Source organism: Scardinius erythrophthalmus (assembly GCF_964197995.2).
Source record: "Scardinius erythrophthalmus genome assembly, chromosome: 1".
NCBI lineage: Eukaryota > Metazoa > Chordata > Actinopteri > Cypriniformes > Leuciscidae > Scardinius > Scardinius erythrophthalmus.
Genome location: NC_138221.1, coordinates 24,721,759 through 24,740,606, shown reverse-complemented (window position 1 = coordinate 24,740,606; position 18,848 = coordinate 24,721,759). Strand labels below are relative to the sequence as shown.

Sequence of the window (18,848 nt, the reverse complement as noted above, 5' to 3'; positions counted from 1 at the left end):
TGACGTAATGCTGAGTTACCGCCTTGAAAGGGAACTAAAAAGTCGATGTATGTCTCCAGTATGTTTAATACGTTACGTTTTGATTAACACATTAAAAGCATTTACTAAGCATCCTAACCTGGGCAAGAGTTTATGTCAAATATTTATATAAACTTATGTTTAGTTTTACAATCCATTCATTGTGTTTACAAACTTTGAAACAATACAGTGATAAGACAGTAATTATGTGATAAACATGTTTCCAACATGTTTTATTTTGTTACACGTATTGATGTTCAACAATTTAGAAACATATTTCGTCCATCTGAAAAAATTGCACTCATGATCAGCTCATCAGCTCATCGGTTCTCAGTATGTCGAACACGTCTGAAATAAACAGTTCTCGGTTCTGTACTGGTGACTCGAGAACCGCTGTACCTGTACGTTCGCATGCTCAGTATCGGCTGCTCGTGCTCATCACTTCTCTCAGCACAACATGTCTCAGTTCAGTGAACTGTTGGAGTTACTGGAGTAACACATACTCCAGGATATTGTTTATTTCGAGTCGGAGGGACTGTGTCAGGCATGTCCAAAAGTGAGTAAATTTATTTACTTGTGGATCAGCGCTGACGCAAGACGCAAACTGTTTTGAATGATTCAGTGGGATTTAGTGTACTTGTTCGATCGGTTCACTTTAAAGAACAGATTCAAAAGAACGATTCATTCACAAACCGGCCATCACTAGTTCGCTCGCGCCATCTCTTCCGTCATTGAATTTCCTGGTCGATGTAATGATTAGATCTATTATGTGATGAGTACTGATTGATTCCAGCAGATGGCAGTAATGTGTTGTATAAAATGAAGTGCATTTGCTAGAGGAAGAGTTGTTTTTCCAATGCCAATAACTGACCTACAAATTCAAATGAAAATTAAAGGTGCTCTAAGTCATGTCACGCGTTTTTTAGGCCAAAACATTTTTTGTCACATACCGCAAACATCTCCTCACTATCCGCTAGCTGCCTGTCCCCTGAACACACTGTAAAAAAACGCGGTCTCTGTAGGCACCACAGGCTCCACAAACTGCAACAAAAACAAACTGAGCAACAAACAGAGCAACCCGCAGCACGAAACATAACAAACTGTTCCAGCCAATAACCGACAAGAATGATGTGGGGGTGGGGTTCGGGGGTTAGTGTGCGGATGAGGAGGAGGAAGGGTCTAGCTAGCCTCCGTTTTGTGTGACAATAATTCGAATGTCAACAAGAAGAAACGTCTCCCGGGATCGCTTAGACAACCTTTAAGAATGAGAAAAACATCCTAAAGAATATAATAGCGCAGCAGTATTTAGATCAGATTTACTCATCATGGGTGCAAATATTTACTGATGGGTCTAAGGATCCTATCTCTGGAAGAACAGCAGCTGCTGTATATATTCCTAAGTTTCAAATTAGTATCAAGAAAAGAATAACTGACCATATCTCTGTATTTGCAGCAGAATTAGTTGCCATGATGGTTGCACTCCAGTGGGTAGAGGACGTAAAACCGAGATTAGTAGCTATATGTTCTGATTCATGAGCAGCAATCACAAGCCTGGTAAGTGGAAATAAAGTATCAAGGCAAGACATTATATATGAGATACTTGCAAGTTTGCTAAGAATAAATAGTGTTAGCTTAATAGTGTTTGTGTGGGTTCCTGCTCATGTGGGACTGGAGGCCAATGAAGTGGTAGATAGACTAGCAAAGCAAGCAGTAAAACATAACGAGATAAATGTGCAAGTGATGTTGAGCAAAAATGAAGTTAAAAGTAAAATAAAAGAATTCATAAACAATAAATGGCAAGAACTATGGAATAATGAGGTCAAGGGAAGACAGTTTTATAGTATTCAGAAGCAAGTAGGAAATGGAAGAAGTGTTTTTAGGAATAGGAAAGAGGATACGATTGTTTCTCGTGTTAGAATAGGGCACACACAATTAAAACATTCCTTGTTTAAGATAGGAAAACATGATAGCCTACGCGGAAATGTAATTATTGTGATCAGGCAGAAACAATAGAACATGTTTTAATAAAATGTTTAAAATATGGAAAAGAAAGGTTAGTACTTAAGAGGATAGTAAGAAAATTGGGTGTGGTAGTATTGAGTATGGAAAGTCTATTGGGAAAGCAAGTAGAACAAGTAAAAATATATAGTGCGATAATGAAGTATCTCAAAGCAATAGGAGTAGATTGGAGAATTTGAAGTATAGGGGATAATAATATACAGATATATAAATAATATAATAATATAAAAATATAATTTTTTTTTAGTTGATTATTGTTTTTAGTGCTTCACACTCCAGTCCAGTTGGTGGCGGTAATGCACCGAAAGTTGGTTTGCCAACCGCCATAAAACACCAAATGAAGAAGAAGAGGAAGAGTTGTTGTTGTAATGGAGATATGCTTTGTGTTTCACATGGAATAAAGTACCAGCTATTCCTCTTATCTTTATTTGTTGTTTCTTGAACAAAACATGGTACCAGGAGTGGGGTCAGAAAGGCGCAATGGAAGCCATTAAACCACCGGGGTCACTGAAGTTGTGTGGAAATGTTGACGCAAATTGTAGGACTTTCAAACAGCAGTTCGAGTTGTATGTTGTCGCTATTGGACAAGGAGCTGCTGTGGATGAAAGAAAGATTGCCATATTACTTACCATTGCAGTAGCTGATGCCGTGGAGATAACACCTTTAATTTTGAGGAAGAGGCAGACGAAACTGGATGTGGATAAGGTACTAGAAAAATGTTAAGCTCATTGTTTGTCAAGAAGGAACGAGACATGAACGATATGTAAGAATGCGAGCATGAAGGAGAGGCTTTTGATTACTTTCTGACAGATCTCAAGATAAAGGCTTGACTTAAAAAGACTTGTAATTTTATTGAATTGAGAGATTCAATGATTCGTGATCAGATTGTGTTTAGTATCTGTGAGAAAAAACTGAGAGAAAGATTGTTGCGAGAATCAGAACTCACCTTGGATTATGCTGTTAAATTGTGCCAATCAAGTGAAGTAGCAAGACAACAAGTGAAGCAGTTTGTTGGAGATAATTCGTCAGTGATGTCATTTCAGAGAGCAGCAGTATTTCATTCAGAGACGAAAAGAGGTAACTCAAAAAGTTTCAGAGATAATGACATTGAAACATTCTCTTGCAAGCGTTGTGGGACTAAACATATTCAGACAGTGCCCAGCTTTCGGTAAAATTTGTTCGAAGTGTAATGGCCCGAACCACTTTGCAAAAATGTGTTTTTCGAAAGACATGAAGAGTGAAAATAAAGTGCATGTTATGAGGCGCCACATAGGATTTAAATCAAACTTCGCTTATCAATACATACATAACACACGTGCATTTACACCTATAAATTACTCGCATATACGCAGGCCCGCCCACAGAAATGACTGGGCCCCTGAAAAGGTCCAGTGAATGCAATCTGCTATCGGCTACTCATATCATGCGTGTGCTCTCTCTCTCTCTCCTACATTAACACATACATTTAACTGAGAGAGACTCAGGCACAACTACCCAGTGTCAGAAGGGTATGCAGCAACAATTGTGCCCCCCCCCCCCAAAAAAAAAACAACAAAAAAAAAAACAGCAAATAAATAAATAAGTGTGCCATGTAATGAGTGATTAGGAACGAGTGAGAGTTAATAGATGAAATAAGTAAAAAAAAAAAGTAATTTATTAATACAATTGAAGTAGCCTATACTCCACAGTGATGAATCAAAAAATGTATATATAGAACCTGCATTGCCATAGCATTACCTGTGTTTCTTACAGGATTTTTGGTAAAGCTGTGGTGAGTGGACCTCTGTTACCACTAGGGGGGTTGGGGGGCATGCTCCCCGTAAGAAAATTTTGTGCTTTTTAATGTTAAATTCATCAATCTGGTGCACTTTGAGAGTTCAAAATTAAAAACTCCAACCCATATTCAGTGTGCAAATTAAAAATTAAAACCTCTTTCAGTTAAAGAGTCTGTCTACATTACACTACTACATAATAATAGTTATAATATTAATCCCATGATATAATAGCCATAAATTGTAAAACAAATGCACTGAAAAATAAAGGAAACTTTCATAATTAGTGTTATACTTATTTCTATACTTGAAAGAGTATATTTCTATACTTCACATTAAAGATGTGATTGGGCCAGCCCAGTGACCATCAAGAAAAGAACCAATGTCCCGCTGATCTACGTGTTTCATGGGCCGGAGTTTCAGGAAAAAAACTAACGCTGACTTTTTTTTGACCAATGCATTACACCGGCACTAACCCAGCGCCGCCGATTATGCAAAACAAAACAAAACAAAACAAATGTACGAGTTTTATGGGCCGTTAAGACAAAAAAGAAAAAAAGTATGAGATGCATCGGCCCATAAAGTCGGCCCACTGGGAATCTCCCGGTAGTCCCGATGGCCAGTAACCTACATGCCTGGACGTCACACTTTAAATCATACCTGTTGCCTTTCACCATCCACTTATTTAGCTGCTGTCGCATCAATTGACATGCCATCTCCCTTTCCCTCTTTCTTTTTCTATTTTTAACCCCCGCCTTTTTGCTTTATCCATCTTTTTCGACGGCAACTCACTACTCGTACCTGCTGCTCGCTTAACGCTCACGGCGCCCGCGCGCGCTCGCGATATTAAGTACAACAAAAAATAGCTCAGACCATTTTCAGGAAAGGGGTGTTTCATTATGACACAGGCTACATTTTACTCAAGCAACATTAAATAAAATGCGTTTTTTTCTCACTTTCAACAATTTATGGTGCTATTTTGGTTCAAAATAAAATATGGTAACCTTTGCTTATATTTAGGATGAACATAATTATAGCTGGACTGCATGGGCCCCCCCTAGCGGCTGGGCCCCAGAAAACGTTCCCCTTTATCCCCCCTTATCGACGGCCCTGCATATACGTATACTATTGGATGTTCAAAATACATATATGAAATACACGTGCACACTAATATGAAATCCATACCAATACATATTATGTTAGTAATGAATGCATATACACATTGTGAATAACTTGCATACACTTTACGCACGCATATAAACACTCGCACATACATAAACTTCCATGCATACACCTATAAACACTCGCACATACATATGTAAACTCGAAGCGCGCATGCACATCCATAAAACACTCGCGCATACATACAAAATAAAACGTGGATGTGTGCTTTAGTTGTGTATATGTATATGCGAGTGATTTCATATGTTGATGTGCGTGAACTTTTCAGTGCAAACGGAAGGCATTTCAGTGTAAAAGGAAGGCATCTCAGTGTAACCGGAACTTTTTGATCATTTCATTTCCTGTTTGGAATGGAATAACGAGAAATGAAAACAAGCTCGTTTATTCGTTTTTTAGTTTAGTTTAAAAAAACGAAAAATGAGATTTTGGCTCGATTTTTAATTTTTCGTTTGGTGTACAAATCGGTTTATGGGTTCGATATTTCATTTGCACACGTGGGCGGTGCTGAAACGCCCCTTTCATCTGATTGGGCAAACCGCCTTCAGGAAGCTACGAGCTTTTCTTTCTGTCAGGCAGAGTCAGTACGAGTGCGGCACGGACAAATCATACACTATAATAAAACAATGTCTGAAAAAAACACTCACTGTTAACAATATTGAAAGCAGAATATGTTGTTGCTCACGTAATTCGTGCCGCAAGCGACCCAATTAATGTGAGCCACGTAGCCTATGACAGATTATTTTAGCCTGATATAGCCTACTGTATTTCCCATTGATAAATACAGTGCAAATAGTTCCATCTCTTTAGATAAAAGGGAAGTGGAAATAAAAATCAATGATTGGCTGAACGGTAATATGTCCGTAACATTTACCACTCTAGTGTTTTATTTACATCAAAAGGCCGGTAGGCGTGTGTGACCTATAAATAATTTTGAAAATTGAATAGAAATAAAGATTATATTTATGAATGTATGCATGTGTAGCCTCAGTTCACATGAAAAGAAAGAGACAGAAAAGAGAGAAGCTAGAAGTAAACGTACATTACTGACAAAATTACCAGGTTTGGGATTAATAAAGTCATGTTGGTTGAAGAGCACGGGATACCGTTTTTATTAAAGGTCCCATGACATGAAATTTTCACTTTCTGAGGTTTTTTAACATTAATATGAGTTCCCCTAGCCTGTATATGGTCCCCAAGTTTCTAGAAATTTCAATCGGTGTAAATCGAGCTTTTGCTATCTTTCTCTGCCTTTGAGAAAATGGAGGCTCATACGCGCTGATCTTGAATCTCCTCCTTATGACGTCATAAGGAGGAAATGTTACCTCCCCTGTCTCTGCTTTGCCCGCCCAGAGAATATTTTCCGCCCATGAGAAAATGCGATAGGAAGTAGGAACGCGCGCGCGCAATTTTAGTTTTCCACGAGAGATATCATGGCTTTTGAGCGAGCGAAGCATAACAATTGCTCAATAATTGGATGTACAAATGAACACCGAAGGGTCAATACAGAGCTGGGCTTGCTGAACGTCTGAAACTTAAGTCTGGATCACTCTCTTTGGCTCAGCTACACACCTCAGACAAGTAAGTCAACTAATGATATACAAGTGTGTTGCTTTACTGTTTATGGTTACCTAGCTAGATTGTTACACGTAGAATGTGGCTGTAACATTAGCTATGCAGCTATGCAGTTTATGTGTGTGAACACACACTGTAACACGAGTGTTGTACACTTCTTTGTTATTTGGATAACCGTTTTCCTGTTGGTTATATGGCGCGCGCGATATCCGCATTTCAAGATCGCAGAGCTTGATGTAATTGTAATAAGATAAATACAGACGTTACAGATCTCTCATGAAAAGGCAACAGTAGGTTAGCGTTAGCTACATGATAATAACTGTAAACCATCCGAATAAAAATATTTTATATATTATATAATATATTATAAGACATAATATTTTAAACTAACCATTCGGAAACGTCCTGCTGGAGCCGCTGAGTTGCAACTTCTTCATCCGTTGCTTCTCCATCCGGATCAGATTCTGGGTCAAACTGAAATGCCTGAAAGACTTCGTGTCTTCGTGCCATTGCAATATATCCAACGTAAACATGCACGCCACGGTACAGTTGCGCAAGATGGTCAAGGCCACACCCACCCTCCACCTTGCGCCGCCTTTCTCCTCCTCATTATCATTTAAAGCTACAGACACCGAAACGGCCCATCTGAAGGAAGTTCATTCTGGGACTGGCTTGTAGTGGCTATAATTCTGCACCGAGGCTGAATTTTTGGAAAATGATTTCAGATACAGTACTAGGGACCACTAAAGCCTATATTAAAGCCTACAAAAAGTAGCATGTCATGGGACCTTTAACTAATACAATTTTATTACATACTGAATTGGTCGAGTTTCTCTGATTTTTCTTTATTATGTTGGCTTGAAAAAGCCAGCATATATTTAAACATTATTATTATGTAGCCTATTAATATTATGAGAAATTGACTCCACCTAGAACTTAAATTCAACACCAAACTCAGCTCAGACCTTCAGACTGGTCTGACTCGCTTGTATCTTTTCTAACTAGTAACTGGTCAGACTGACTTTCCCCAAAAAAATCCATTGACTTGCGTCATCTGAGCAATGAAGGCCGTAATACCTAATGCTGTCCACTAGAGGGGGCGACAGGATAATAAGTCTTATCTACTCTATTTCCCTGTTTGCATCAGTTTAAATGACAAATAAATGCATGAATTTGATTCATAAATAGGCCATATCTGTTTATGAGGACAAGCTTTACACTTCAAGATCTATCTATCTATCTATCTATCTATCTATCTATCTATCTATCTATCTATCTATCTATCTATCTATCTATCTATCTATCTATCTATCTATCTATCTGTCTATCTGTCTGTCTGTCTAACTATAACAGACCATCTTTTTTAAACTGTTATTTAAAAAAGGTGCTCTGCTACTATATTTCACAAAGGAAGCCCATTTGTGCGGTCATTGGCGTTATACGAGAAGGACATTCTGAATATGAGCCTAAAATTAGCTGGTTTAAAAATGCAGACTGATCATTGCAGAGTTATTCCAGACACCTCCCGGTGCTATTCGTATTGGAATTGTGTAATCACAGATTATGAATAGATGTTTTACACAACAATTCCCATTGGGTTGTTGGGTTTTTATGTTTTATGGGAACTTTAGACATCATTTTTATACTGTACAAACTGTGTTATCCCCTTAGCTGAATCTAATGTAACAGTTATGGGTAGGTCATCTACGAACATTTTACGAACATATCATGGTAGCCTACCGTTCAGCCTATTATTGATTTTTATTTCCACTTCCCTTTTATCCAAAGAGACGGAACTATTTGCACTGTATTTATCAATGGGAAATATATCATGCTAAAATAATCTGTCATAGGCTATACTGTGGCTCACATTAATGGGGTCGCTTGCAAGTAGCAGCAGCACGAATTACGTGACCAGCAACATATTCTGCTTCAAATATTGTGCGTAGTTACAAGTGAGTGGTGGTTTCAGACATTATTTTATTATAGTGTATGATTTGTCCGTGCCGCACTCGTACTGACTCTGCCTGACAGAAAGAAAAGCTCGTAGCTTCCTGAAGGCGGAGCGTTTTGCCCAATCAGATGAAAGGGGCGTTTCAGCACCGCCCACGTGTGCAAATGAAATATCGAACCCATAAACCTATTTGTAAACCACAAACGAAAAATGAAAAATCGAGTCAAAATCGAATTTTACGTTTTTTAAACTAAATAAAAAAACGAATAAACGAGCTTGTTTTCATTTCTCCTTATTCCATTCCAAACAGGAAATGAAATGATCAAAAAGTACACGGACCCATTTCAGTGTAAAAGTCATTTGTGTCATGAAATAAGCATAAACGAGAAAACGGCCCCTTTATTCGTTAAAAAAAAAAAAAAAAAAAAAAAAAAACGAGATTTCGGCTTGATTTTTAGTTTTGTAGTTCACAGGCAAAAAACGAATAAATGACTTCAAAATTCATTTTCCACATGTGGGCGGCCTGACACGCCCCCTTCCGCCGATTGGTCAAGCAAGTCTGAGCATGTGACGTCATCAGTTGTCGCTCAGGTCTGTTCAACAAAATAATAGTCCTCTACTATGGCTACAGATTCTTAAACTGTACAGGGCAGGTCCTATTGGGCTTTCCTCTGTGCAACTTTACGCGTTTCACAGAAATCTTTACTAGAGCCCGACCGATATATCGGCAGGCCGATATTATCGGCCGATATTAGGCATTTTCAAAACTATCGGTATCGGCATTTATAACGGCCGATAAATAAATATTTCAAAAATAAAATAAAAACGGACGAAACACCCTTCAACCATTTTATGAGTGTTGGCGTTGTATAGTTAGTCCACCAGAGGGCACTCTACACCGTCCCTGTTGGCAACACTCGTGTATAACGCGCCACACATTCTGCAACCTGCTGATCCAGCCAGAGTCGGGCAGAGAGAACCGCGAGTGAGATCATCGGTGAAGTGTGTTCATGGTGAGTTGGTAACGACTCACGAGACATACATTGCTTGAATAACAATTAAAAGAACATCCCTATCAGTTCTCTTAACTCAAATAAGGATGACAAAATTCGTGACTCATGTCCAGTTTTGCTGCGGTTAAATAAGCCGAGAGTGAAGCGGAACAACGCGACGTAGGCTATATTCACATAAAATGTTAACACTGCAGTTCACAAAAGTTCATAATGTGCATGTGCTTTAATGCTTTGTCGGTTAAACATTTAATTTTAAATGCTGATGCGCTGTTCTAACGTGTGCGTTTCTTAGCGCGTACATGTGAAGCTCACATGCACTAAAAGCCTTTCTACCAGCGCCTGGATACTGGACTAAGTTATCTTTCGAGTATTATTGTGCTAATACTGTTAAATACACACAATATTTACATAAACAAAGTCGGTTGTCTAAAGTGAAGGCAAAATTGAGAGAAAATCTGCTTGTCAAATGCGTGTACATTAGACGAGTCGTGCTCAGCTCTTAAAGAGACAGTAGCAATTGTAAACACATTGCCTCTTGTCCTTAAAGGGATAGTTCACCCAATAATAAAAATGATCTCATTATTTACAGGCACTCTAATGTTGTTCCAACTGTATTAATTTCCTTCTAATATTTTTCTAATATTAATAGTTTGAAGAATGTGGGTAACCAAACAGTAGCTGGTCCCCATTGACTTCCAAAGGAGAAAAATATACTATGGAATTCACTGGGGTACATCAACTGTTTGGTTACCCACATTCATCTAAATAACTTATTTTCAACAGAAGAAAAAAACAACTTGAGAGAGTAAATTATGACAATTTGAATTTGTTGTCAATTTTAATGTGAAATTGTTGTTTTTGTTCAAAGGACTAAACGTTTAGTCTTAAAAAAAAATCTTAAGTTTGTATTTTTATACATTTTATTTATCAGAACTTTAATATATTTTGATGTTCCTCTGTTCTGTTGTGACAATAAAAGAAAGAAGTTTCTTTTTAAAATGCATTATCATATTATTTTAGTTAAAACTCATAAATAACTACAAATAACTAATTTTAGGGAAATTTGTTAATGTTTTGTTGCGCGTTTCTGAAAAAAAAAAAATATATATCGTCCGATATATCGGAATATCGGATTTTAAAACCAACAAATATTTGTACCGGTATCGGCCTTCAAAATCCTTTATCGGTCGGGCTCTAGTACCCATCAAAAGTTTGTACACACCAATTGTAAAGTGTGTCCAAACTTACTGTACTATAATACACAAATAATATTGCTACTGTATTATAATATACACATAAATAATATCGGCCGATATATCGGTATCTGGCTTTTTTTTATCGGTATCGGCATCGGCGCCCAAAAATCCATATCGGTCGGGCTCTGATCTTTACATCAGAAATTTTAATTATTAGTCTGCCACCAGCCTGTTTTATTTAGCTGTGCGGAGTTAAATCTGTGTGCGGTGAAGCTACGCTTGACAGCGCCGAGCGGGAACGGCTCACTGACCAATGTTCAGTCACCAGTCAGAACTTTTCTTTTAGACGCTCCGTTTTGAATTTTTGTATTTTTTTACAGTCTATAGTTTTGACACGGGATGGTGATGGCAAATACTGTAATGCCAATCGGCTGAGGGTGGGTACCGATGATGGTGAAATACATTTTTTACTAAAACTGTAATCATATCCGCGACCCGCGAGAACGAGACAGGTGATTGACAGGACGATAGCGAAGGCAATTAAAGGCGCAAGGTAACTTCTGTTAACAAAAAAATGAATAAATAAATAAGTGTTTAATATAAGTGACTTTTCTTTGTTATATTGTTTTTGTTGTTTTTAATCAAATAATTGTGAACCACAAACTGAGCCTTCGTTTTAAAGGGCAATTTCCAAATATATTTTATTTATTTGTTATAATATGGGTATTTTATAATACAGCATAACTAAATAAAAAAAAACACATGTAATATGTGTGACTATAGGCTAAACACCCCAGTTTTTTTTGGTTTTGTTTGTGTGAACTTTTATCCCCAACCATATTTCTTCATGGGCTCCACTCAGCACCCCTACTTCCATGATACTACTAACTGCAATTAACAGTATGCTGACAGTTTATATGTAAAATCTTTACATATATAGGTATATGTAATCTATATGTAATATCTAAAAACACAGTTTGATGGAAATAAACTTTTCTTAAAGCATGTTGTAGCCTACATCACCACAACTTTATTGGCAGATCACCTTATATCTGTGTTGTATACTGTAATAGACAATTGTCCTGCAAAATAATGATTTTGTAAGAAAAACATTGCGAGCAAATGTCAAATTGTTGTTTGAAATATAAATCAACAACGTAAGAGGCTTTAGGCTTTAAAAAAAAAAAAAAAAAAGAACGCAAAAACGAATAAAGTTTTCTCATTTATGCTTATTTCATGACACAAATGACTTTTACACTGAAATACCTTTTCCAGATGTTTTGAAGGTCAATGCACATTGCTATTTACCTATATAATACAACTGAAAGATGATGCTACACCAGTCATACATGCTCCTCGGCGGGTCCCTGTACCTCTGCGCAAACCCTTGAAGCAGGAATTGGATCGCATGACCCAATCAGTAGTCATACAACAGATTGAACAACCTACCGATTGGGTAAACTCCATAACCTGTGAAGTGTGAAGAAGCCTAATGGTGACTTAAGAGCAGAGGTGTAAAATACTTGAGTAATTTTACTTGATTACTGTACTTAAGTATTATTTTGGGGGATTTTTACTTTACTTGAGTACAATTAAAAATCAGTACTTTTACTTTTACTTAATTAAATTTTTTAAGAAAAAAAAGTACTTTTTACTCCTTACAATTTTATTTACAGTCAAAAAGTACTTCTTTTTTGGAGATCACTTCATTCTATTTTTCCTTTCTATTACCAAACCAATTGATTTGCGCTGATGCCTAGTTTAATTAACCTTAGTGTCTAGTCTAGTTTAATGAGATTTGTTTTCACATTTCACCAAATTGGTCAGACATGTTCATTGGTCCTTTGGAAGTGACGTCATGTCGCATCTATTACCACAATGCACAGCACCTTGACCTAGAAATTAGAGAAATTATAACAGTCATTCTTAGGGGGACAATCCAGCAGCCGAAGAGCGTACCACCCCCGGGGGCCGCCATTGGCTAACAAGCCATCACCTGCTGTTAGCATTCCATTGACTCCCATTCATTTTGGTAGGGGTGTAACGGTTCACAAAATTCACGGTTCGGTTCGATACAATACTCTTGTGTCACGGTTCAGTTCGGTACGGTTCGATACAGCAAAAAGAAAGAAATGCCAGAGAAATTTCCTTGATTACATTTTTTTTTTTAATTAAAACTAACATCATAAAGTATGATATTTTTGTACTTTGAGCAATTCTGGAGCTATAATTGACTCTTCTTAGGAGCATATAAAACAAAACAGCTCCTTGGAAAAAATGAAATTTAATAGTAGTATAGTAGTTAAAATAGTAAAATAATAGTAGTTAAAAACAAAGGTTTATTTTAGTTCAGATTAACATTTGAGGGCAGCAATTGTATTCATAATGTCAAAATAAAACTGACGTAAGCATTATAGCCACTATTCCTGCCAAACTTACATGGTTGCAGTTTGTGTTACTACAGTAAATCCATGGTGAATGTTGCTGATCTGTGGACACTGGATAGTTCATTCATGGCACAATGTTTCTTCCTGGTTTCCACGTCAGCGCTGTTTGATCCGTTAATAACAGAGAAATGTGAATGTTTCTCACTAGATCTCGCAGCGATGTTGTTACTTCTGTGGCGAATTCAAATGCTTTTTTACTGGATCTCTTATTAGCGCTGTGTAGTAACAGTGTCGCTTGATCAAGATCGGCTCGCGCTGCACTGGTCCAAACTGATAAACGGCCCTTCAACCACACAATAACGAGCAGTTTCGTTCCGCTTGCATTACATTTGCCATTTGATGTTGGGCATTGTTGTGGTCGCGCCGGCGTTTCTTACATTATGAGCACGCTTGCCACGTGCAACACGCCTACATTTGAAATAACGAAATTTTGGTCGGCAGGAAAAATGGTCCAACGAACCAAACCGTTCTACGAATACGTGTATCGTTACACCCCTACATTTTGGCATCACTTAGACAGCGAATAACTTTACATCTGATGCGTTTGAAGACTCCATTTGTCCATTGTTTGTGGTCCAAAATCAGCCACAGGATCAAGAGCACCCGTGGCCATACCTTAGCTAATTCTTCTCTTTTAGTGGTAAAATCATGTTTAGTGGATTGTTTAAAGAATGTTGCATACAGGCATTAGATAGTAGTATTATAGTTTGATAAATAAATACAATTAAATACAAACAGTTCTAAAGCAGGATAAAACCTTGTATGTGGTTCATTCACTTCATGTTTTTAGAGATTAAAATCTTAAACAAGAATCTCTAGTTTTCATTCTTGCTGTTACTTTTACTTCTTTAATACTCAAGTACAATTTTAATGTAGTACTTTTTTACTTTTACTCGAGTACGAATCTGGCCAGATACTTTTACTTTTAATTGAGTAAAATTTTCCCTCAGTACTTGTACTTTCACTTGAGTAACATTTTTTTGTACTTTTTACACCTCTGCTTAAGAGTGTGCTTAGACCCTAAAGACCTCAATGATAGCATCAAAAGAGAACATTACCCACCCGTGCAGAGATCATTAGTGAAAAGTCGGGTGCTAAGTTTTTTAGTAAATTAGATGCATCTCAAGGGTCCTGGCAGATCCGATTGGATTCTGAGAGTAGCAAGTTTTGTACATTTAATACTCCCTTTGGAAGATATTGTTTTCTTCGACTTCCATTTGGAATCAAATCAGCTCCTGAGATTTGTCATCGAACCATGCAACCTTTATTGAAGGTCTAGAGGGTGTTTGTGTATATATCGCTGATATTGTGGTGTGGGGTCCACCCTTCAACAACATAATCAGCGACTAGTAAAAGTGATGGAAAGAGTTTGAGCACATGATTTAAAGCTCAATCAGAAAAAGTGTAAATTTGGAGTCACAGAGATAAAACATTTAGGTGACAAGCTGCCTGCAAAATGTGTGGAGTCACACCCAGCAAAAGTGCAAGCCCTCCTTGTTATGCCTCCACCTAGTGACAAGAAGCGAATTCTGCGGGTCTTGGGAATGGTGAATTTTCTTGGAAAATTTCTGCCTAATCTGTCAGCCAAAACCACCCATATGAGAAAGTTGTTACAAAATGATCAAGAGTTTGTGTGGCTTCAGTACATGATCAAGAATAGAAGAGGTTAAAGGGGATTCTTACTACTGAACATGTCATTGTTTCTTCTTACTACTGAACCTGTCCCCTGTCCTTGTCATTCCAGTGTCAATGCGGCAAAACATGCTTCGTCGAATTCATGAGGGGCATATCTTGATATTGAAAAATTTGGGGATTATTTGGTGGTTATCGATTATTATTCCAATTATCCTGAAGTTGAACAGCGCCGTCATACAACATCGAATGACATGATTCAACGCATGAAATGCATTTTTGCAAGGCATGGAATTCCTCATATTGTGCAAAGTGACAGTGGTCCTCAGTATAATAGTCGCAAAATTCAGGCTGTTTGCAGAACAGTATGGCTTTAAGCATACTACATCAAGCCCCCTTTATCCAAAGACAAATGGTTAAGCAGAAAAAGGGGTACAAATTGTAAAAAGACTTTTGAAAAAAGCCGCGGCAAGCAATTCTGATGAAAATCTGTCTCTACTGAGTTACCGTTCTTCTCCACTCAGTTGTGGATTATCTCCTGGTGAGTTATTGATGAATCGTACAATGTTGCTTTGTGGTACTCTTTATTTTTAAAAGTTGTATAATAATTTTCAGATCTGTGTATACAAAATTTTAATATTTTAATGATCTACCTCCTTTATACTGATGTTATCATAAAGTAAAACTATATTTAGATTCATTTGGACATATTATGCAACTGTAATTATCTGTAGTGATTGATGAAGATGAGTGTCAGTATTGTTTTGTGTTATTGATGTTTTGTCATATTGTGAGAAATTACAGTATTCTCTTTCAGTAGAGCTGTTTTATAGGCTTTTATCATGTATCCTGACTCAAATAATGTGTTTCTAACAGCAAACACTCAGAATAAAGTGAGATGATCTGCTGATGATCCTGAATGGCTTGTTGAATGAGTGTTGATAGTCTGAGGCTCATCAATATTAACAGATCTGCTGAAAACACTCTTTATTTCATGACAACAGTTTCTGTTTTCACCTCATTTATTATGTTGATGTCTTCAGATCTCCTGTAAATTGACACTTAAAGCTAACAGCTTTGTCAGTAGGCTGAGGGTAGGCTATTTGTTGGTTACTATGTAAATTTATCTTTAGTCTTTATGTGGTGAACTGTTTTTCTTACCATTATTTATATTTGGAATAATTTAATTACATTATTTATATTCTGTTACCAGTAAGTATAAAACAAACTCAGCAACTGATATATGTTTTTTATTTTGGGCAGATCAGCTCCTCCCACTAAGATTTACCATAATTGAAGCTCCTCCCACACCAATTACATCAACAGTGAAGCTCCTCCCACTGGAGTGATTCTCCCAATTGCCCAATAAATGCTGGAATATTCCCATCAGCTACAAGTGAATACGAGCATGAAAGCATCAGGAAGAGCTGAAATCTGCAAAGACTGAGTTTATTAAAGAGGACAGTGAGAACATGAGTGATCCAGAACCCTGCAGAATGAAACACACTGAAGATCCTGAAGAACAAAGAGGTTGGTGTTTATTCTTCATTCATTCATGATGCTGAAAAACATTCATGTTAGACACATTCAAGCACTTTATCACTTTTAGATAAACAGTTAAACTATGAAATGGGTATAAAAGTTTCATTTTTGGTTTTCAAAATCAGGTCAAATATAATTTTAGCTTTTCATTTCATTTATATCTGGTTCACAAGTTTTCAAAATCAACTAAGTAACAGGACTGAGTATCACATATAGGAAACAGATAATTCTCAAAAATAGTTCACTTAAAACTAGTTAAAGCCGCGGTCAGTCTAGACTTTCAGTACATGACATTTACAGACACTGTCGTGATATGTCACTCTGTAGTGTATTTTTTACAAAAATAATTCAATGTATAAAAAAATTATACAACCCAAATTCCGGAAAAGTTACAATGTTTTTTAAATTTGAATAAAAAGTAAACTAAAAGACTTTCAAATCACATGAGTCAATATGTTATTCGCAATAGAACATAGATTATCTGCAATTATCTGCTTATAATTTCACCAACAGTAATTCTGGATTGCCTCCACCAAACAAGTAAATAGGAAATAAGTAAATCAGAACACTTCGCGTCAAAACAGCCGTTCTCTAAAGATCTGGACTGCAGGCACCCAAGCTCTTCTACGATGAAGCCATGTTGTTGTAATACCTGCAGTGTGTGGTTTGCCCTGTCCTGCTAAATTACACAAGCCCTTCCCAGAAATAGACGTCATCTGGAGGAGGGGAGCATAAGTTGCTCTATAACTATACCTTTCAGCATTCATAGAGCCTTCCAAAACATGCAAGCTGCCCTGACCATATGCCCTTATGCACCCCATACCATCAGAGATGCTGGATTTTGAACTGAACACTGATAACACGCTGGAAGGTCTTCCTCCTCTTTAGCCCAGAGGACACGGAGTCTGTGATTTCCAACAAAAATTTTGACTCGTCTGACCATAGAACACTCTTTGAAGTTTTCCTCTTTGAAATAGTACATTTGAAATAGACTTCCTTTTTGCATGATAGAGCTTTAGTTGGCATCTGCAGATGGCACGGCGGATTGTGTTTACCAACAGTGGTTTCTGAAGTATTCCTGGGCCCATTTAGTAATGTCATTGACACAATCATGCCGATGAGTGATGCAGTGTCATCTGAGGGCCCGAATGCATCCAATAAAGGTCTTCAGCCTCGTCCCTTACGCACAGAGATTTCTCCAGTTTCTCTGAATCTTTTGATGATGTTAAGCGCGGCATAGGCGGAATAGGCAAATGCTAGGGGCAAATGCCACTCATCCATAGGGGCGCCAAAATGAGTAATTTTTTTAATTTAAAAGAAAAAGAAAACATTTCTCAGTTTCATTCATGGTGAAAACATGAAATGTGCCATAATTTAGTGGAAGATTGCTACCATCAACTGGAAAACAAACACTTTTGCTTGTGCTCCATGAATAATTTGTGCATGAATGACATTTGGACGATGACATCACTGTTTTATCCAGAGTGCTATATATAAATTAACTAAATTAATCACTTATTTACAACAAAAATAAATCATCACTGAACTTAAGCTCAGCTGGGCTATGACACTATTTTCTTCTAGATCTGCTGTACAGGAGAAGCAAACTTTTTTTGCGTTATTTTCCTGTTATCACTGTAAAGCTGCCTTGAAATAATCTGTATTATAAAGGTAATTTGACTTGAATGCTAGATGTTATATATATATATGCTAAATAATCATGAACACAATGACGGGGTGAAATGGGCTGTGATGCATGGGGCACCAGGTAAAATCTTGCCTAGGGCAGCAAATTGGTCAGGGCCGGCCCTGATGTTAAGCACTGTAGATGATTTACAAAGCCTTTGCAATTTGATGTTGAGGAACATTGTTTTTATAGGGGTGGTAAAGTATGATTTGACTTTTCTAACTTTAGTTAGTGTGTAATGTTGCTGTTTGAGCAGAAACAACATTTGCAAAGTTACAATGCTCAAAGTTCAAAACAAAGGAAGATATTTACCTTTAAAGAAAAGGACTACAAAAAACGGCTGGTATGGACTACATGAGCTTCCTCCCGGGTTTAGTGACATCAGCAAGCCCAAAATGTACATAAACCCCACCCCTGGGAACACGCAGTCCATGTTGAGAAGAGGAAAAGTTGTTCTATAAGAGTACATTTGTGAGTCAGCTCAACCTTTAGCATCCATCTTTTCATGTGCAATAGAAAGTCACTCTGTGTGCATCTCACAACAGTTCCTATACGAGCGATTTATAGATTATCATGACAGAATATCCTAATTGGAGATAGTTAACTCCACATCAGCAACATATTAATTCATCAACTAACCATTCAGAGACGTCCTGTTGCATTCTACATGTTGTCACTTCTTCTTGAGTCTCTCTATCTTTGTCTGACTCCGTTTTAACATAAAGGCAGAACAGTTTCTGTCATTTTACTGTGTTTGCGTGAGGTAATCACAGCTGCTAACACACAAGAGCTCTTGAGCACCAGTTTGTAGTAA

General features: G+C 37.4%; 1 protein-coding gene across 3 annotated transcripts in view; it reads left to right on the top strand.

Annotated features, from left to right (window-relative positions):
* The first annotated feature begins 2,376 nt into the window (after window positions 1–2,376).
* The window catches only part of LOC308697458 (uncharacterized protein), a 50,533-nt gene continuing 34,061 nt past the window's right edge, over window positions 2,377–18,848 (top strand). The window contains exons 1-3 of one of the 3 annotated variants that reach the window (XM_081376714.1): window positions 2,386–2,742; window positions 14,918–15,346; window positions 16,069–16,335. In XM_081376714.1, the coding sequence (XP_081232840.1) occupies window positions 16,278–16,335 (58 nt within the window). In that variant the 5' untranslated portion in view covers window positions 2,386–2,742; window positions 14,918–15,346; window positions 16,069–16,277. Of the gene's footprint in view, window positions 2,743–14,917; window positions 15,347–16,068; window positions 16,336–18,848 lie in introns of all 3 variants that reach the window. The other 2 variants (XM_081376713.1, XM_081376711.1) reach the window with 2 other exon arrangements.